At 40.5% G+C, this 22,102-nt stretch overlaps 1 protein-coding gene across 4 annotated transcripts in view; it reads right to left on the bottom strand.

Moving 5' to 3' along the window:
* The window catches only part of MLIP (muscular LMNA interacting protein), an 85,300-nt gene that overhangs the window by 25,980 nt on the left and 37,218 nt on the right, over positions 1-22,102 (bottom strand). For all 4 annotated transcript variants that reach the window (XM_083348051.1, XM_083348052.1, XM_083348053.1 and 1 more), the window contains exons 2-8: positions 21,936-22,031; positions 15,751-16,119; positions 13,382-14,944; positions 8,583-8,654; positions 4,981-5,046; positions 3,183-3,266; positions 3,032-3,091 (exon numbers count right to left, since the gene is read on the bottom strand). In XM_083348051.1, coding sequence (XP_083204177.1) covers positions 3,032-3,091; positions 3,183-3,266; positions 4,981-5,046; positions 8,583-8,654; positions 13,382-14,944; positions 15,751-16,119; positions 21,936-22,031 — 2,310 coding nt within the window. The remainder of the gene's footprint in view (positions 1-3,031; positions 3,092-3,182; positions 3,267-4,980; positions 5,047-8,582; positions 8,655-13,381; positions 14,945-15,750; positions 16,120-21,935; positions 22,032-22,102) is intronic.

Raw genomic sequence — 22,102 nt, 5'->3', positions numbered from 1 at the left:
AAAAGCCCTGGTATAGGGCGAGGATAATGAAGGATAATTTGAAACGTAAGTACTACAACTGGAAAAAAAATCATGTTATACAAGTAGTCCTTGACTTATGACCACAACTGAGCCTCACTGCCGTTAAGTGAGATATTTGTTAAGTGAGTTTTGCCCCATTTTATAACCTTTATCGCCTGCAATTGTCAAGTTAGTAACCCGGTTGTTAAGTGAATCTGGCTTCCCCATTGACTTTGCTTGTCAGAAGGTCACAAAAGTGGATCACATGATCCTGGGAGGGGCACTGTGACCATCATAAATATGAACCAGTCGCCAAGCATCTGAATTTTGATCACATCACTATGGGGATGCTGCAAAGGTCGTAACTGTGAAAAATAGTCATAAGTCAACTTTTTCAGGGCTGTTGTAACTTTGGATGGTCAGTAAATGAGCTGTTGTAAGTCAAGGACTACCTGTATATGCCAGTAGAAATTATCCACATAAATAGTCCAAGAAAAGGCCCGTGCTCAAATTTACCATAGTTACTTAGGTGTAAAACAACACTGACAGAATTGACGGAGACAACAAGGCTCCCACACTGCCAAGGCTTTAAGAGGCTTGTGCTGTTGTTTCAACAACTCATATTACCCCAAATGCTCTTAAGCTTTTTCTACAGAGCTTTGGGATCATGCCAACTGGAGTATTTTAAAATATCTGTGCCTGCCACTCCTGACTCCTGGGAAGCTTGCCAAGGTGTTACAGGAGGGTACATCCAGGAAAGTTTCTGATAACATTATGCACATAATATTCTTTGGGGGGCGGGTGTGGGGGGGAAATCCATCAGGCTGAAGGAGGGAGAGAAATTTGGCTCAATGCATCACTTACTATTCCTTCTCAGGAGGAGCTAATGAACTCAATATAGGAGGTTGATGAGAGCAAATGGAGTTTACCAAATATTATCCTAACCAATTGGATAATGACTACCAATTCATTAAAGGAGATTCTACCCTTGCAGGTCAGGAAGATACCTCTCCACCCAAACAGCCAAACCTCTATATCTGGATCATCACCGAGTTCTCTAGGTGAGTTTGCTCCAGTGGGCAAAAAGAGGAGATGCCTCAGTGTAAATCAAGGTGAATTAAGATTTCCTACAGAATCCTTAACTACAAATCATGGGTCAAGAGGAGGATCTCATGCAGAATTTCCCGTGCAAATCACTTCAAATCCAGATGCTTTTGGTGATGAGGAAAGATTCTATAGGGCCAGTTAGATCCTTCGACTTGAGACATAGACCATCGTCTACTATTTTCATGTAAACGATTCAGTTTCTTTCAAACTGCCTGCAGCGCACGTAACCTTAGGGCTAAATATAAATTGATTTAGTCCTCGTCGAAAATATCAGAAGATGTTTCCTTGCCATCTTTTTTCTCTTTCTGTTTTATCATTTGCTGTTCTTCCTTGTTTTTCGCTTTTCTAATTTTGTATTGTTTTTGTCTTTTAAAAAATTTCTTCAGTTAAAATTATATTATTTTTTTTTTAAAAAATGAAATACTGTTCTATATTATTAGAGTGAGCAAAATTGTTCTGTACCAGCCTGCTACCGGCCCTGCAGAAAAGGCAGGGACTACCCCTTTTACAAGAAGGCAAGAGGCTGGAACTAAGCCTGCCAAATTTATGAACACAAAAGCAAATAGAGCAAAACAAGACACGAACCATGAAACAGGAGCTATTCAAACGGTTGCCTTCAGCAAACCAGCCCTCCCACACATTCCCCTTATAAACAGTTCAGGGCGCAGCTTCTCTCTGCCTCCTTCCGAGGTGCCCCATTGCCTTCCTCTGTTTACTCCTGATTGACTGCCTCCTGCGTCGGGCGTCCTTGAACAGGGCCAGCTGTGGGTCATCTTCATCCACACTGTCAGGCTCACACAGCTGGGTCTGCGTCGTGACCAGATGGGAGGGGCCTGGCTGAGGGCTCTCATCAGCAAGCTCTCCAACCCCTTCAGCAAGCTCTCCAACACCCCCCTCCTCCTCCTCTGAATCGTCCGACCCAACTGCCGAACCCACAGGCTGACCCTGAATCACAACAAAAATGAAAGATTAGGGAACTGGCGGAACCACTGAGTAAGGTTCACACTGGAGGAAACTCTGTGTGGTTTTCTTCAGTCTTTGCAATATTTGAGTTTCAATGGGATTTATCCACTATCTATTCTATGACTGCCCATGTTTTCTCAACCCCACTGGGATGGCACTGAAGAACTCAGGTTGGAATTAGGAAAGTTTGTTAAAGAATTGCTGACACGCAAGAAAGTTGCTAGAAGGATGCTAGCTAAGGCACAGAGATATATAAACTTTGGTAACCTCTAGCCTATAATAATAGTAAAAGACCCACCTCTTTTGATAAGAAAGCTTATTACCATAAACATGTGACGTATGAAGAAGGAGGGTAAAGCAGAAGAATCCAATCAAAAGAAACATGTGAGATTCTTAGGGTGTTAACGTCCTTAATCATAAGTGTATAAAATTTGTGCTTGTGCATTGTTTGAGGTCTTGGCACCTTTGAGGCTGAGACCCTTTTACAGGAGTACTCCAATAAAAGAAACTGAAAAAGCTATTCCTCGTGTCTGGTGGTCTATATTGGCTTTGGCACCAGGCTAGGACCCAGTTTGGGACAACAGCACCACCATCATGAAGTTCTTAGGCCTTCATCCCTGATGCAGCAGGGTTAAACCAAGTATCCAGAAGCCACACATACAAAATAGACACACATACATGCAGCACGGTCATGATGCTCTGACTAGATAACCCACACAACTCATGCCATGGCCTGACTGCCTGGAATGTAAGTTACCACTGTACTTTGTATCTGTATCTGTTGGGGAGATAGACTTCATACGGGCAAGTTGTATGCAGATGTATGCAGCATCAAAACAAAAGCAGGGGGAATGTTGGAAAACTAGGATTTACATTTACATCAACAACAGCAACAGAAAATACTGTCAAGACATTTGCGGGCGGGGGGGAGGGATTTTCATTAGCATTCTTATTCACTTACTTTGCCCGTATTTGAATCGAGTATGTTCTTCAAGGAACTTGGAGAGGAATTACATCGGCGCTGTAGGAATGGATTGAGAAGAAAAGGTGCTCAAGTACAGAGTGTGAAAGGAAGCGCCCAAGCAAGCAAGTGGCTTTAGACGTTAGCCTACCCTGGCCAAAGGCTCTTGCAAGGCTTCATCAATAGCAGCACAAAGTTCTTCCGTTTGTTGCCTGAGTTGGGCAGGCGAGCACATCTGTGGGATTTTTTTCAAAAAGAGAAAAATAATTTCCTCCAATTCTCAACTCCAGCAATTTAAACATCTATTAGTACCTCCTCTGCCTCATGGGACCTGCTGCAGCAGCTACAGGGAGTCCTTGACGTACGACCGTAACTGAACCCCAAATTTCCATCGCTAAGCAAGATAGTTGTTAAGTGAGTTTTGCCCCATTTTATGACCTTTCATGCCACAGTTGTTAAGTGAATCACTGCCTTTGCTAAGTTAGTAACACGGTTGTTAAATGAGTCCGACTTCCCCATTCGGACTTTGCTTGTGAGAACATCACAAAAGGTGATCCCATGATCCCGGGACATCGCAACTGTCGTAAATAGGAGCTGATCACATGGCCATGGGAATGTTGCAACATTCGTAAGTGTGGGGAAAATGGTCCTGAGTCTTCAGTGTCATTATAACTTTGAATCATCGTTAAACAAAGGGTTGTAAGTCAAGGACTACCTGTACTGAGATGAGCTCCACTTTGTGGAGCTATTAGATCTGCACTGCACAACGTTGTATGACCACCAGGTGGCAGATAGAATTTTGGTGTCTCTTGCTGTTTGCTTATCGGCCATCAGAGTTTTTGCTCCTGGTACTCTGGAAATTTCCTTGGCATCCTTATCTGGATGGTACCCTTTCTCAAACATAAAGACTGGGTGGTGCCATGTAGCACTTCGAAAGCTGCAGACTTAGTTTCTTACTGCAACTTTTTTCTAGCTAAATGCTTTTTGTTGTTGTTGTTTTCCCCACCTTGCCATATGAGTTTTCTACCAAGAAAAACAAAAGCCAGGAGATTCCTTGTTGGTGTGCTTTCCACATTTCATCCTATGAAGTATTTGGTAGTTTGCACAGTCTGTTGCTCCCCAATGAACCCCATACCATTGAGATCATGATTCCATTCCAGATCTCAAATGGCTGCCTTGAATCAAATCCATTTTAGCAGCACACCTGAGCAAGAGGTTACTGAACTAATGTACAACAAAGAGATTTTAGACCATCTCAGAAGGTCCCAACAACCACAATGGGTTTTGACACCTTACAATTGCTTATTGATCAGGTACTTGCAGTTGGTCACACACGCAGCCAGCATCTGCATAAGCATCTTGTCTTCCCCTCCCCACTCCATTTCATCCCAGTTTAAACCCTACCTCATTTTAGCTAATCCATGCAGTTGATGTAGACAGCTGGAGCTCACTAAAGGTTATGCCTTTTAATAAAATGTATCCATTGGAAAAGATGCAACCAATTAAACCTGATTTTAGACTCTCCTCTTCCTCCTCTTACCCAAGCAGATTATTTATTCTGCGTTTCTACAGCTGTGCAGTGCTTTCCCTTCAAAGGCCAAATGGTGCTTCAGTGCTCATATGAGCTCACCGTGAAACAAAAGGAGTCCTATGGGATGGAAGGTTAAGGGGAGGAGGCCTTTTTTCTTAGGATTGCACACTTGCTTTCATTGCACAAGTTGCTGTGAAAATACTAATCCATTCTCTGAAGCACTTTTTCACTTTCAGGTCCACAGCATTACACAGCCCAGTGTGTCACCACCTCCATGGCATCCATAGCAGGGTGCAGCCTGAAGCAATTATTTCCCTATTCAGTTCTGATTATGGAAATTTGATGACAAAGCAATATAATGAATGAAATGAAATGAATTAAATAAGAATGAATTAAACACAGAGAAATTAATTGTCACCTCCGAATGTGTATCCAAAGTTCTGTCCTCAGCATCTAGCTCTGTTTTGGTTTGTTCGTCGAGTGCCTATGGATTAATTCATATTATTCTGAGATTAAGACAAGATAAGACAAGAATAACAATAACGATGCACTTTTATAATCTCTGCTAAAGTAATTTATATCATATCCTAGTCAACTGTCTAAGCATTATAAACATATATGCACAAACCATTTTGTTGGTTAAGCATCTGATTTATGAACACATACGTATATCTATGGAGCCAAGGGAGTTCTATAGGTGTTAAAACAAGTTATGATGCAATCTACAAGTGATGACACGTTCTAGACCAGGGGTGTCAAACTCAATTTCACTGAGGGCTGCATCAGCATTGCGGTTGCCCTCAGGGGGCCAGGTGGGTGTGGCCTGGGTGAGTGTGGCCTACTGGGTGGGCGTGGCTAGAGTGCATATGGCCTACTGGCTGGGCGTGGCCAGCTCTCCATCGTTCGCATCAAGGGTGCCTATGGGGGCCTGGGCAGGAGTGGGACAGATCTGAGGGTCTCTGGCAGAAGGAGGGTCTCTGGGCCAGGGCCAAGGCAGTGGGGGCCGTTCCCTCACTGTTTCCAGGATGGCTTTGTGGGCCACATGAAAGCACTTCGCGGGCCGGATCCGGCCCCCGGGCCTTGTGTTTGACATGTCTGTTCTAGACCATCTGAAGTTTCCAAGTGCTCTTCAAGGACATCCCCATGTAAAACACCTTGTAATTTTTCAGAGGAGATGTCTAAGAACTAGGTAACCATGAAGTGCCTCCTGATCTAGAAACAGGCCTAACTGGTGCACAAAATGTGCCAAGGGTCTCCTGGCCATGGCTACAACCTGTTCTTCAAGCAGTGCACCACTCTGCCTGGATGGTCCAGCGTCATTAAGTTGCACCATTTTCTAAAACCTACAGCAATTTATGATTCTGTAACCACAACATTTTTGAGAACCCTGGAATCACCTAAGGAATACTCAACAAATGCCATTCTGGCAATCGAATTCCTGATGCCTTTGGAAACTATTTGTCACATAATAGAGTAGACTACCTTTATTGTCATTGTGTAACTCACAATGAAAATAAGTTAATTAATGAATTCACACTTTATATTAAGCCTGTTGAACTATGGTTTATGCTTAATATATTAAGCCATAAATCAAGTATTGCAAATTGCAGTGGCTGGTTCCATACAGAATACAAGATCAACGAACTACATTTTAGGCAAACACAATGGGAATGCCACACACTAAGTCAAACCTCTAGCACTGCCCAAAACAGCAGTACGTTTTTCATAATGGGTGACTTGCCGGATCAGCCTTGCTAGTGTAGTATTATGGTTTCTTGGCTGCTAAATATCCATCTGATTTTACAGCTACAGCCAAAATAAGAGCTTTATTTATATGTGATTGTTGAGCTGCATTTTGCTTGCTGGTTTGCCCATTTGAAGGCTTGATTTGGTACGGTGTCAATCAGCCTACAGTCTGAAGTTTGAAAAAGGCTTTCTATACTAAACTTCAGCTCACTGTGAAAGCTCATCATCCCTACTTCAACACAAGTGTGTGCCAATAACCATTTCTTCTGTTGTAGTCTCTGCCTCGGTCTCATTCCCCAGGTCACAACTAAAGCAGAGGCATTTAATAGAGGCATAAATTGTATTTAACCCTTACAGTTTTTCCTTTCTATTTGCCACGGATATAATCTAGCATGTTTTATCCATGTGATCAGGGAGGAATTTATCCAAATTCTAATGACCAGTTATGGCTGTTGCAGATATGCCCCTTCAAGTTGGGAACAGCCTCCACGATTCTTTTGGGTTGGGCCAAAGGGAAAATCCCAGACCTGCCTTCTGCAGAGGGATTAATTGTTATTACTTATTTATTACATGCCTGCATAGTGACTGGTCAGTGTTTTCCAAGGGGCTGGCTCAATCCTTTGCAGGTGCCACATAAGCACAGGCTTAGCAGCATTTGAAAAGTGCTAGACCTGTAGAATAAGGTTTGAATGCCTTTTAGATAAGCCTTCTGCTGCCTGGATGGTTCCCTCAAACTGAGAAAGACAGAGGAATTCTAGCAGCTCAAGTGGTCGATTTTTGCCACCTTTGGCTACATTGAAGGATTTCTTTTATTCCTTTTACTGTGGGAGAGGGGTGTGTGGGTCATTCTGCCCACGTGTTTCCAGTGGCTTGTCATCGATGGCACCTTCTGCTTCTCACTTTACCCCTCTTCCAACCCTGTGATCCGCCAGACAGGCTATTTTTAAGATACAGGTTCAGGCCTCTTGCAGAAGAAGAGGAGACCCATTTCAGAAATAGCTAGACTAAGAAACCATAGGCAACTTGGCTGGTGGCTCATCGTATTGTTTGAAGCATCCTCCTATTCTCCTTCCCTTCCCATGTTAGGGAGGGTGATCAGTGATTGCTTGCTTTCACACTGGTAGGTGATGGTTGGTGGAAGAGAAACTAAGGCAGGGCAAACCACCAATGGCTTTCCAAAGATGCCTTTTCTCCGAAAGACAATTGGACTGTCTTGTTTTGTTTTTTCTTTGAAAACCTTTCACTTCTCATCCAAGAAGAATCTTCAGTTCTAGCGGACTGGTGGGGAATGGAAGGATTTATATTCTTTGCAGTTATCTGGTCCTTAGTACTCTGAGGGTCAGCCATTAATTCCCTGAGAGTAGTTGAGGGTTTATCTGTATCCTCAGAGTCACCTGAATCCCTCCATTCCTCTCCAGTCAGTTAGAACTGAAGAAGCTTCTGAGGTGAGAAGCAAAACATTTTCAATGAAAAAAAAAGAAAGGCCAGTTGCCTTTGGAAAAAGCATCTTTGGGACAGCCATGACCTGGATGATTGACAATCTCCATAGACACCAATTGCTTTCTTTAACTTGTCTCACAAGAGGAAGGAGAGAAGTAACCTGTTCTGTTCCAGCCTACTACCAGCCCTGCAGAAAGGTCAGGGACAACCCCTTTACAAAAGGCAAAAGGCTGGAAGTAAGCCTGCCAAATTTATTTACACAAAACAGATCCAAAACAGAGCAAACTGAGCAAAACAAAATATGAACCAAGCTGTACAAACGGTTGCCTTCAGCAACCAGCCCTCCCACACATTCCCCTTTTAAACAGTTTCAAGGCGTGGCTTCTCTTTGCCTCCTTCCGAGGTGCCCCATTGCCTTCCTCTGTTTACTCCTGCTTGACTGCCTCCTGCTTCGGGCATCCTTGAACAAGGCCAGCTGTGGGTCATCTTCATCCAAGCTGTCAGGCTCACGCAGCTGGGTCTGAGTAGTAACCAGATGGGAGGGGCCTGGCTGAGAGCTCTGCAATGCCTCAGAACTGTCCTCTGCAGGCTCTCCAAACTCCTCCTCCTGCTCCTCCTCTGAATCGTCCAACCCAACTGCCGAACCCACAGGCTGACACTGAATCACAACATAACCATCAGCATTGTGGCTGTATAGGACTCAGCAATCTGGGCAGAAAATATTTTTCTGCTGCCTCAAAGACCAGCAAACAGTTTTAACACAGTTATCTCCTTCTGCCCTTAATTTTAAAATTAATATTAATACCAGCACATACCTCTGAGCACCCAACTAACCTTCTGTTCTAGAAGCAGTGTGTTTGTTGGGATGGCTGCAAATGTCTTGTAGCTTGCATTGATCTTGTATGACTGTAAATCATAATCAGAAACAGGAAAGTTGTGATAGTATTAAAATTAATTCCTTTAAGACTTCAATGTGAATGCTGTCTTAGTATAAAGGAGAGAAAAAATGTTGCACATTAAAATGATCTTCTACTTTTTTAAAGTATTGCATGTCCATCTTAATGCCATAATTTATATCATAGGGTTCCCATCATAATTTATTCCAGAGGTTGGATATCTATTCTTGTATTTTAGTCAACACAGAGACATTTTTCTTTCTGTCCATAGAGGTGACATATTCAGTTACAAGCTCACTGAGACCCTTTGAAAAGAGATGGATGATCACCTTTATGGAGTAATTTTCTTTAAACTATCTTAGTGTGAATCTCTAACTTGTTACCCAAGTAACAGTACAATATCCAAACTGAGAAGGAAAGGATATTCAGTGAAGGAACAACCTTTTTGCCTTGTCGTTAGCTCTTCCACTATTCCATTTATTAGACAGTACAAAATATTAATCAATCAAAATATTTCAGAAACTACTTGGAATAATTTCACTCTTAATTCAGTCCTCAGAAAAAAGTGGGAATTTTTTGGCCACCCTTTAATAAGCTTCTGTGCTCTTCTTAAGAAACTAATATGGTGTTCTGCAAAGCTATTGTAACAAATTTCATACATGTTTCCCTGTTGTCCCCGCTTTCCTTAGTTAGGGCCTCACTTCCATTTCAATTGTTTCTGGCATATTGTAAAGCACTGAAATGCAAATTTAATTTCTCTTAAGTCATCACTATTCTCGTCCTTGCTTTCCTTGCTATCCCCCATTTTGTCTCCCCAGCATGACAAGAAGTTTAGTTCTCAAAACCAAATGTTAGTAAGTCTTACCAGACAAAGTGGATTTGGCAGCTCACTGATCTCCCTTGTACAGTCATTTGTCAGCATTAAAATCAGCACTGAACTGCATTTGCTTTACATTATTCTTCCCAGCTTACATTTCATCCTACCCCCTGAATAAGAATTTTGACTCTGCAGGATCCCTTTCGATAAAGTTGGAAAGCTGGGATTTAATTAGGAATTCTGCATGTGTAAGCTGCAAATATGATGGGAGAGCTTCCGTCTTTGCCTAGCTCCTGCCCACCTAGCGGTTTGAAAGCATACAAATGCAAGTAGATAAACAGGTACCGCTTCAGTGGAGAGGAAACAACTCTCTGTGATGCCATGGTGGCCACATGAGCATGGAAACATCTTCAGACAGTGCTGGCTTAGTGGCCCTTGAAATGGAGGCAAGCACTGCCCCCTATAGTTGTTTATAACTAGCGAAGTAAAATCTGCAGGGACTCCTTTCTTTTCTTCTTCTTCTTCTAAACATACAGTATATAAGATAGTAGAACCATACCATTGACACGCCACATTTATAGTATTATGTCTACTGTCACAGAAGAACTGCAGTATTACTTACAGACAAGAGTTCAACGTGCAACAAGAGGCAGTATTATTGTTATTACTCTCCCAAACCATGGCATTTCACTGTTCCAATGACAATGAGGTAAGTAGGGAGCTGGAGAAGATTAGATCCTACTGTGAATCCCATCAGCCAAGGAATCTTGGCTGGTGGGATTGAGTAGAAGAGCCTTTTCTGGCACTTTACCCAATCTACGGAATGTCTTGCCACAGACCATTTTCTTTCAGCCTTCAGGATAAGCTTTAAAACTTGGCTGTGCTGGTTGGCTTGGAGTCCTGAAGGAGAAGCTGTTGCCTGGAGATGGTTGGTGCAGTAATAGAAAAGGCACTATCTTCTCCTGATCCAAACCCAGGGTTTTTAGAGTTGTGTTTTGTTTTTTGTAATTTTATCCTATTTTATATTTATAATTATTTTTAATTTTGCATATTTTACCACACTGCAAGCTGCTCAGGGGTCACCTCAGGCCACAAAATGGGTGGCAAATAAATTTGATAATAATGGATGCAATCCCATAACAATTGGAGCTCCACTTGAACACCATTGGCACTGACAAATTCACCATCAGTCAATTGCAAAAGGCAGCTTTACTCAGAACAGCTTACATCCTCCGATGATATCTTTAAGACCATCAAACATCCACAACTGCCTATCCCAGGTCCTTGGGAAGGGCTCAATAGGTGAACAAAAAAAAAATGCCAGATCCAGTCTGAACATCTAGATGACTGTGTGACAAACCATAATAATAATTATTCATGGCAGCTTTTTCAGCCCAGTCACCCACATCGGATGGGACTCTGTTGTGGATTTAAGAGGCTTTTTGGTTGCACCAGTCGTTCTTCAGATTTACACTGGATCTAGGCAGTTCAGCTGTGACTTATTTTGCCAACATCTAGATCCCAGCAGATTGGGAGAGGCAATTGTAATGGAAAAGGAGCCAGAAGAAATGTGTCAATCAGACATTTTCCCCACCAGTATGTAACACTAATTGCCTCAACCTAAAGTGCATGTATTTATAAAACAAAATTCTGAGATTTGATACACAGACTGGGACAATGGAAGCTCTACCTTTAGAGTTCTGTGATTGTGGTCCTTTGCAAAAAGGGTGCCATGATTGGAAGTAGTCCTCACGAGGTAAAGGATTTGAACTGGTGGAGGGTTTTAATTACCAGGAGGATGTTTGGAGCTCATTAAAAAAAAATCTGTCACTATGTATATCTGAGGAGAACAAACTAGTTGCATGCTGTTTCCTGGTGTCAATATAAATGAAAACACTACACAGGATGAGCGGTATGTAAAAATTACCCACCTCAGGGACAGAGAGTGGAAACCATATAAAACTTCATTAAGTGACCACATGTAGCATGTTTTCTCTAGTCTTATGTAGTGTTGTATCTCTCTAGTCTCAGAGCTGAATGAAAAGAATAGAATTGTCACATTACTTTGTGTTGTGTGTGTGTGTGTTTAGGGAGGTGCTATCAACTTGCACTGATCTGGCCTGCAGACCCACATAAATCAAGCAAGATTTCAGGTACTGAAGGACATTTCCTGCAATCACACCTGAAGTGATGTTATTAAAACTGAAAGTTAATTGTTCTCCTATATTATAGCTTTATTTATCCTACATGCTCTCCACAACACTTGACAGTCCTCAGCAGAGGTCTTCAAACTTGGCCCTTTTATGATTTGTGGACTTCGATTCCCAGAATTCCTCAGCCAGGCATGCTGGCTGAGGAATTCTGGGAGTTGAAGTCCACAAGTCATAAAAGGGCCAAGTTTGAAGACCCCTGGTCCACAATGTTGTTGAGCATCCTTATCAACGGAAGCTTTAACCACCTGCAGAATAGATACTGGAATGGAATAGCAGTCAATGCCAAATCACTTCATTGCAGTAAAGGGATTTCTGAAGTGGCTTTTGAGAGAGCTATCCAAAAAAGAGGAGATGGGTTGTTTGTGTGGATGAAAGAGACATATTTATCTGCAAATTTGGATCAAAAATAAGGTAAAACAATCTTTTAAAGATAGGGATGAATGCAAGAATAGGATGCAATTATTAGCCATGATTTACAAATTAGCATATGCTATGATTTATATGAAGAACTGATTTTATATGTAAATATTTATAATCAGTAACAGACTAAAGTTAATTTTAAGCCTTTTCTGAAGTTAACTGAAGTTAATTTTAAGCATTTTCACAAATCAAAGTTAATTCCTACCAGCAGCAATCATTGTTTTGGATTAAGAGGATCTTCCAACCAGCCCACCCCCTTTACCGCAAACATGAATCTTAGTGCTACATGAGGCAACAATCAAAAGACCATTTCCAGATCATGAGGGTGCAGCATACTTACATGAATTAAACAACCCCTTAGTTCTTTCTTTAACTGATGAACACAGACTGACTTGTCAGAGTCTCATGAATAAAATATTAACAGAGAAAGAGAAATACTCTCTGTATACAGGTAGTCCTCAAAGTATGACCACAAGTGAGCCCAAAATTTATGTCGCTAAGTGAGAAATTCATTAAGTGAGTTTTGCCCCATTTTACAACTTTTCTCACTACATTTGCTAAGTGAATCACTGCAGTTCTTAAATTAGTGACATGGTTATTAAGTGAATCTGGCTTCCCCATTGACTTTATTTGTCAGAAGGTTGTAAAAGGTGATCACACGATCCTGGGACACTGCAACCATCATAAATGGGGGTCAGTTGTCAATTTACATTTTACATTTACATCTGAATCTAAAGCATGTGACCATGGGGATTCTGCAACAGTCATAAGTGTGAAAAATGGTCCTAAGTCACTTTTTTCGGTGCCACCGTAACTTTGAACAGTCACTAAAGGAACTGTTGTAAGTTGAGGACTACTTGTAACTCGCTTGTTTGTAAAATTTAATTATTCTGAAACTTTGCAAGCATGCTAAAAGATAATATCTCAGGCTGCAAACATATAAAAAGAGTTAATTTGGAAATTTGGACAATCAGATGTGGAATTTAGGCTTTACAAATACACAGAGATACATACATATCCAGATTACCATAAATCTCTTTAGCATATATGATTCCCCCCTCCCCCCCCAACACACACTAAAATATGATGAAATCATTTTGGTTATATGTTTATATCTGTGCTTGAGAAATGTTTCACTATCACATTTCCACAGTTTTCTCAGACACGAAAACATTACAAATGCAATGATGTCTATATTTGCAATTTTCTTTTCTTTGGGTGCCATTTTTCTGGAACAGAAATGGGAAAAGGATTAGAGGAATAGAAAGAAGCAACCAGATAGAATACCTGAGGAGTCTTATTATCACAATCAGAAGGCAAGGAAAAGGAGAACGGTGAGCTAGTCTCCCTTGATCTTGACAACTGTGGGCAAGGAGAATGCCTTCTGGCCAGGGATCTGTGTGGTGTGACCACTGGGGACTTGTGTCTTGAGCAGGGCAGGCAAGTTCTGAAGTTTGAATGAGGAGGAGACGTGTTTGTCTGAAGCAAAGGGGAGTTGATGTTACAGTTTGGAGGAATAGATGACGGTGAGCCTTGGTGAAAAAAAGGCCAGTGAGTTGACAAATTCGTACCTCGGTCCTTTGCAGAGACATTTGGCAAATGTTCTTTAGGCTGATTAGTAGAATGCACAGGCGCTGCAGAGTAAGACAGTTTTTGTGCTGTGGGAGAGACTGTGGCCCTTTGGTTGACTGCAAGGGTTGGGGTTGGATGGGACTTGGCAGTGAAAGTGGGAGAGCAGGTACGTACTTTTGTAGACTTCTCAGGCTCTCGTGTTTTGAGGACCCTTTGCCTCGAAACATGGGGAGGTAAGGAAAAACTGGTCAGTTTGGGTTTTAACAGAGGAGAGACAACTGTTTTCTTGTAGGAGGAAATTGTGGGTGACAAAGGACGCAGTTTGTCAGGAGACCATGTCCCGGTATCAAGCGTCCTTTTAGGGGAAAGAGACCAAGTTTGAAGGGTAGGACTGGACTTTGAGGAGACCATCCTGTTCCTTGGTGTGCTAGAAAGCCCTGAAGAGTGACCTTCATCTTGGTATGGGGAATCTGTCCTGAAGATAGAAAACTGTGAAGCAGCTTTCTTGGGAGTGGGAGGGGTAGTTTTAAATTTCTTCTCAATGGCCAGAGTTGAAGAATCGAAAGAATTGGGAGAAAAAGTGGCAGGACAAGACGCGGGAGAAAATGGCCTTTTTGGAGAAGACCCCGACTTCAGAATAGCAGTCAAAAGAGAAAGTCTAGTTGGAAGAGGAGATTTAACTCTAGACACTGGCGGGTTGCCACTTAAGGACATTTGGCTACAGGGGCTGTTTGCATTATATATATTTGAGGAGGATCCATGTGGAGAAGGTGGCAGTTGGGTGGGACTTGGTGATAAGACGTGTGTTGTAATATGAATGGGAACCTGGGGCCAGGGGGCCAGTTTCTTGGGAGGAAGAGGAGAACAGGTCTGAGGGAATGAGCCCAGAGGAACATCTGCTGAAGTGAGAATCTGTGAGGGAGGACAGGAATCCTTGCTTAATGGCAGTGGCAAAGAGGTGGATTCCTTTTTGGGTTTGGGAACCTGAACATTGTGGGAGAATTGACCATGATTTGCGAGGCTTTCAAATGAGGAAGGGAGTATTTTTGGTACAGAGGAAGGCAAACTGGAAGACGTAGTAGACTGGAAATAGGTGGATGTCTGGTGGATGCAGGATCCATTTGCAGACCGCCACTGGCTATGAGATTCTTGGTGAGAAGAAGCCTGATGGCCTGGAATGGCCAGTCCGTGTTCTACTTTCAGATTAATTGGAGAAAGTAAGGGAGCAGCAGGTGATTTATGGGAAAGGTGATCAGAAGCAGACAGAGGAGAAGTTAACTGGAGGGGAAAAAGAAAAAGAAGAGAGATTAGAATCAGATCTGTAACATCTGCTGAGTTCTTTAACCAGGAGACTGGCTGTCTTAATTTGCAGTATTAAAAAGCAGGGGGAGATGTTAAAGGTCTGGTATTTAATTTTAAACTATTCACGTCCATTTTTATTAGTGTAAAAAAATTTATCTGTTTCCCACAGCTGTTGCACAATCGTATCATAACTTTGCAAAAATAAGAAAGCATTTACAATGAAAACAACTCTAAGAAGTGAACCGAAAAGGCCCTTTTAGACCTTCTGTTGATGATCCTTCAATTTGGCCAAATACCGTAGCTGAAATCAATGTTACATGCAGCATCTCATACATACATGTCAAGGAAGTTGATCAGCAAATGGGCAGACATGTTCCTTACTCTTTCCTGGCTATTTTTTTTTAAAAAAAATTCTTTTGGTTGTTCCACAGAGGTTTCTCCTAACTAGCACTGATGATGTTACCTAGTTTGGGTAATAAAACGTCGCAAGAAACCAATCAAGAGGACCAAGGATCCTTCATTTCAACCCTGAGCTACAAATATTTTCCTTTATTAGTATTATGCACATCCCTCTCTCTCTCTCTCTCTCCCCCCCTCTCTCTCTCTCTTTCTCTCTAATTCTCCCTCCATCTCCCTCTCCCCCCCTATGTTGAGGTGAATATGTGAGTGTGTGTGAGCTACTCATGGGCCAGAACGCTTCCTTTCCTGAAGTATGGAAATGGAAAAATATTATGTATTCAATTTGCATAACCTCCCATTTCAACAATGACCCTGGGCATTACCTGAGAGGGTTTCTGTGGACTGGCTGAACTGCAGGAAAGGTCAGTGTGTTGTTGCATCTGTGACACATTCCCCTGTCCTTTGCACTCATCACCACTGGACACATGGAACACAGTTAAGCCCTCGGAACTTTCATGTCTGTAGCCGTTGCCCAAAATAGCCTTTGTATCTTCATCTGAGTCGGTGATGAGAACAAACTCAGCCTTGAAAAGATCCTTCCCATCCATTTTTCCTCCCTTTGCCTTGTCTTCTTGGAGATTGAAAAGTTTGTGCTTATCGTTGGGGCAGCTGGCAGCTTCACCAGTTCCCTTGTTTCCCTTTCCTATGGCAGATGACTTCTCCACTTCCTTTGTTTCAGTAATTACTTCATTCTGAAGGAAGAAATGAAGGGAGGGAGGGAGGGAGGGAGGGAAGGAAGGAAGGAAGGAAGGAAGGAAGGAAGGAAGGAAGGAGAGAGAGATGGCTCAGTATTATGTGCTTCTATGCTTCTCTCCTTGCACAATGAATTAAAAATTCCTGCAGAAAACATGACTGGGACAAATAAGAAATATCAGAGAAATAAAATATGTACAGTATGTGTGGGGAACTGAGGGAATTAGTTATTGAAGGAATATGCATTCAATTTTTACCCCCTCTACCCTGTTTCACAAGAGCATTGTATGTCAGAGGACAGGGTGTTAAGATACAATCCATTTCTGGTCCATTTCAAATGACACAAAAGACAAAACTGGAAGAAATAATTCATTCAATATCCAGGGCAGTGCAGAAATCAGGAACATATGCAGTTAGGCAGAAGAGAATGTGAAGCATTTCAAAAACAAAGGATTCTTGGCTACAGATACAGCTGGGATTCCCATGATTGTCAGAGGGACAAATCTGGGATAAAGTCCCATAGGTATGAAAGAAAAGAAGGTTTCAAACCAAAACATTTTCTAGCAGATAAAACAAAGAAATTTGCAGCTGTGAAGTTTTGTTTGTGGCTCAAGACAGTTTAGATTGGGACTTTCAGTTTGGCATTTGATGAGACGGGTGGAAGAAGCCAGGGCTCTGGCTTCTTAGCCTGATTTCTTCTGGCCTGGCGACCCCAAGGAGTCGGAAAGTTGCCCTGGAGGGGCAATGAAGAAGAAGGGATGCTTTGGGAGTTCAGACCAGATGGCAGTCGGTCCAGATGAACTGAAGAAACCCTCCAAAAGGACGGAAGAAAGGCTGCCTGGTAAGCCCAGACAGCCCAAGTCATTGCTAAACAGCTGATTGTCAACAGTGTGCTGAAACTGGGTGAGCCTGTTCTTTTATTCCTTATGGACTTAGAAAAGTTGATCCCCTGATTGGGAAGAAGCTATGAAGTAAAGACCCCAGAAGGACTAGGAGAAAAAAAAGTTAAAAGCAGTGAGCAATTACAGGAGAAGAAAGGATTTTAAGGAAGACAAAAGAATTATTAAAAATCGAACTCAAATTGATTCAAAGACTGCTTAACTTATAGGACATGGATTTTTTCCCCTTTTTTAGATTTAATCTCTAGGGTAAATAAATTACAAAGAACATTAAAAACTTTGTAGCCATCTTTTAAAACCAGATATTGACAAAACGGTGTATGAGGACATCTAGTAGTGAAAGGAGATACTACAGTAATACCAAATAAAAGAATTTGAAAAGTGTTTGACCTTGAAACAACACCTGTTGTAAACAAAGTGCCTTTATGTGAGTTTGTAAGAGAAAAGACTTTCTACAATTATATCTGTTGACTCTGGATATAACCAAAACAAGAAATATTTGGAGACAGTGGGCGTTTCACATCTGTAATTTGACTGAATGATTGGATCTGGTCTAAAGTAGTTGGCTTGATTTTTTTTGGTTGGACTTTATCTTGAAATAGTTGGTTTCTTTTTCTTCTTTTTTTTAATCTTGTTTTCCCTCCTTGAGAATTTGGATTTAGCCAAAAGTAGTTGGCTCTTTTTACAGTTTGGATTTTAGCCTAAGATAGTTGGCTTGAAAAATGAGTGCATCAAATCTCACCAGACTTATGAAAAAGACTTCCTCTGCACCCTCTGTTGGAACATCCAGCCCAACAAGCCAGGGATCTATTGAAACAATGTTGCAGCATGAGAAAAGAAGCACTGCTCAAAATGAGAAACAAACTATATTAAAATTAATTCAAGAATCAATACAAAAAAACCATGAAGAGACAAAAAGTAATTTTAATAAATTAAATGAACAAATGTCGGATATAAAGGCACAATTTGAAGTTCATCAGCAAATGATTGTTAAAACTAAACAAAGAATTCAGAAAATGGAAAATAAATCAGATGATATTGACAAAAAATGTAAGTACTAATACAAGAAAATGGAAAATGAGAACAAGCAAATCAAAATCTAGAAAGAGTGGTGGCGATCTTAGAAATGGAGAACGCGGAACACTATTTAAGATTTCAAAACATTCCTGAAGACAGAGAAGAAAATATAGCAGTTGTGATTATTGATCTTCTGACAGAGGCTTTGGAAGCAGACTGAGCAAAGATGCAAATAGAGATAGATGAAATATTTCAAATGAATTCAAGCTACGGAATGAAATATAAACTACCCTGAGAAGTTCATGTAAGATTTATAAAGAAAACAACAAGAGATCAAATACTGAGAAAAGACAGAGATGAGCCATTACAATACAAGAATAAAGAAATTGTGGTTTAAAGCAGATCCCCAAGAGACTAAGACAATATCACTTCCTAACTACAAAGCTAATTGCAAAAGTCATAAATTTCAGATGGTTAATGCCAGAAGGGATCTTAATCAACTGGAATAATACAAGATACTGATTGGACTCAGTTTGGAAAGCAGAAGACTTTGATGAAAGAAATCGAGCATTCTTAGATGAAGGAGTGCAATATCGACAAGAGGAGAGAACAGATCAGAAGCAAACAGAAGAAGCAACTGAAGAAGCAACTACACAAACAGTAGAACAGAAAGAGAAACTTGACCAAGAGAGTGAAGGAACTGCCAGAGAACAGAGGACCACGAGATCGACAAGACCTAAATATGAATAATTGAAATGGAGAAAGAAAACAGATTTTTTTCAGTGAATATAAATGGACTAAACTCCCCATCAAAAAGAAATATTTTTTTAGAAAGCTACAGACATTAAATACAGATATAATTTGTTTGCAAGAGACGCATATAAAATGACAATATTATAAGCTATTGGAATACCCAAAAATTGGGAAACTTTACCATGCATCAGCACAACAGAAAAAAGAGGTGTAGCCGTATATATTAAAGAGACAATAGATTCTAAAATGATTTATTCAGATGAAGAAGGAAAAATTGTGATGGTAGAAATATACCTACATCAAAAACAAATATCGTTGGTAGTAATCTACGCACCAAATAATAAAGAATTTTATCAAGGAAGAATTTTATCAAAATCTCCATAGAAAAATAACAGAAATGGAGTATCAAAATGCTTGTTTAGTAGGAGACTTCAATGCAATAGTGGATGGGACATTAGACTATAAAAGTAGCAAAATAGGAAAAAGTGGAAGAAAAAGATTACCTAAGACTTTTTTTCTAACATGTTAGAAGAAATTGGAGTACAAGATGTTTGGAGGGAAATCAATCCAGGAAAATTACAATACACATTTTATTCAAAAAGTCATAAATCCTGGTCCAGAATTGACATGATTTCGATGACATCCAAACTAAGGACAAATATGCAAGAAATTGAGATAGAACCAGGTATATGGGCAGATCACAACCCCTTAAAAGTGACATGGAGAGGAATACCAAAAAAATCAAGATGGATTTTGAACCAATCTATATTAAAAGAAAGAGTATTTATAGAACTAGCAAAAAAAAAAGAAATGGAGTTTTTCTTCAAAGAAAATAAAAAAGAAGATACAATGTTACAAAACGTATGGGATACAGCCAAAGCATACTTTAGACTGAGGTATAGCTATAACATGCATGGCAAAAAAAACAAATAAACAGAAAAAACAGCGACATATACTATAAAGAGAAAAATTTGAAAAAAACTAGAATCAGAACTGCAAATGAGTCCACAAAAGAAGATTTTGAAAAGAGAAATGGAAACAATAAAAAACAAATTAAATTTGTTGGATTCAGAAAAAAATGGCACAGCAAATAAAAAGAGCAAAACAAAACTTTTTTTGAAAATGCAAATAAACCAGGAAGATGGCTAGCTTATAAATTTAAAAAACAGAAGGAGAAGAAACTGATAAATAATTTAGTAGATGAAAAAGGTTGCCTAAAATTTTAAAATAAAGAAATAAAAAAGATAATTAAAGAATATTATAAGAAATTGTATGATATAGAAGAAATTCCAAGAGAGAGAATGATTCAGTATCTGGAAGAAAATAATCTTCCAAAATTTTCAGAAATTATGTTAGAGGAAAAAATAACAATGATGGAAATAACAGAGGCCATAAGAAGACAAAAAAAAAAAATGAGAAAACACCGGGGCCAGATGGACTACAGGTAGAGTTATATAAAGCTTTACAGGATATATTAAGTGAACCGTTGAAAGATGTTTGCAATGAACTTTTGTTGGAGGCTAAACTCCCAAATGGCAAATCTAGACAGCACACTAAAAAGCAGAGACATCACCCTGTCAACAAAAGTGCGTATAGTCAAGGCTATGGTCTTCCCAGTTGCAATGTATGCAGTGAAAGTTGGACCATAAGAAAGGCTGAGCGCCAAAGAATTGAGGCCTTTGAACTATGGTGCTGGAGAAGACTCCTGCGAGTCCCTTGGACTGCAAGGCGATCAACCGGTCAGTCCTAGAGAAGATCAACCCAGACTGCTCTTTAGAAGGCCAGATCCTGAAGCTAACACTCAAATACTTTGGCCACCTAATGAGAAGGAAGGACTCACTGGAGAAGAGCCTAATGCTGGGAAAGATTGAGGGCAATAGAAGAAGGGGACGACAGAGAATGAGGTGGCTGGATGGAGTCACTGAAGCAGTAGGCGTGAGCTTAAATGGACTCCAGCAGATGGTAGAGGACAAGAAGGCCTGGAGGAACATTGTCCATAGGGTCGCGATGGGTCGGACACGACTTCGCAGCTAACAACAACAACAAACTCCCAAATACATGGATAGAAGCAAATATTAATACCAAAAGAAGATTCAGATTTGACACAGATAAAAAAATTATAGACCGATATCATTACTAAATGTGGATTATAAAAATTTTACATCAATAATGGCAAAGAGACTGAAAAGATTCTTAACTGAATTTATACATTCAGTCCAAAAATAGTTTTTTTTTTTTTTACCAAAGAGACAAATTAAAAATAATTTAAGTGTGATAATGGATGTACTGGAATATTATGAATTACATCCAGGAAAACAACTGGCACTAATATTTCTAGAGGCCCAAAAGGCATTTAATAATGTTTCTTGGGAATTTATGATTCAGCAATTAAAAATAATGGACTTTGGGCAGAACTTTATAAATATGATTAAAACAATATACCACAAACAAACAGCGAAAGTGATTTTGAATGGAGATTATACTGAGAACTTTGAGATAAGAAAAGGTACAAGGCAAGGATGTCTATTATCTCCATTGTTGTTCTGCTGAACTGGTGTGAACTGGTTGAATCCCACCACTGCACCTCACCCACCAGAGTGGTGAGGCAGGAATGTTGCTGGTCCCATCCCCTAAGGAGGTACATCTGGCTGGACCCAGAAGAAGGGCCTTCTCCATAGTAGCTTCCTCCCTTTGGAATATCATCCCTTCAAAAACTAAAATGGCCTCCATCATGACTCTCTTTTGCGGGGCCCTGAAGACTTGGTTCTGCCAACAGGCCTGGGGAAACCCGTATGGGATGGAGCCCATCTAGTTGCTCATTTGATTGTGTGTTGTCATCAGGGGGGTGGGGAGTTACTGTTTTTTATTCTTTTATATTGTTTGGGGTTTTTAAATTTTTTTGTAAGCCACCCAGTGTTACTGAGAGTGAGTGGGCGGCCATATAATTCTAATAAACAAACAAACAAACAAACATCTGACAATGCTTTTCTGCCTATTGTACCCAACCTTTTATTTCCAGGCTAGGCATATTTTGAGACAATTCTCCCCCCTCCCCACTCCAAAATAACTGAGACAGATTAACATATAAATTAACAAAATAGATTTTTTAAAACACTCTTATATTCAGACCCTTCTGCAATACTCACACAGAATGTTGTGCTGTCAGCAAGGTAGCACTGAATTGGCAGTCTTCCAAAGGAGGGGACAAAGGTGAACCTAGGAAATCCAGATTCCAAAGGAACCTACAATAGATGCAGATACTATATGAAAGCAAGTTGAACAAAACATAAAATTTTGCTGTGTGGCCTGCCTA

The sequence above is a fragment of the Vipera ursinii genome (genome assembly GCF_947247035.1).
Source record: "Vipera ursinii genome assembly, chromosome: 1".
Lineage (NCBI taxonomy): Eukaryota > Metazoa > Chordata > Lepidosauria > Squamata > Viperidae > Vipera > Vipera ursinii.
The sequence above is the reverse complement of the archived record's forward strand: the minus strand, read 5'-3'. Positions and strand labels throughout refer to the sequence as shown.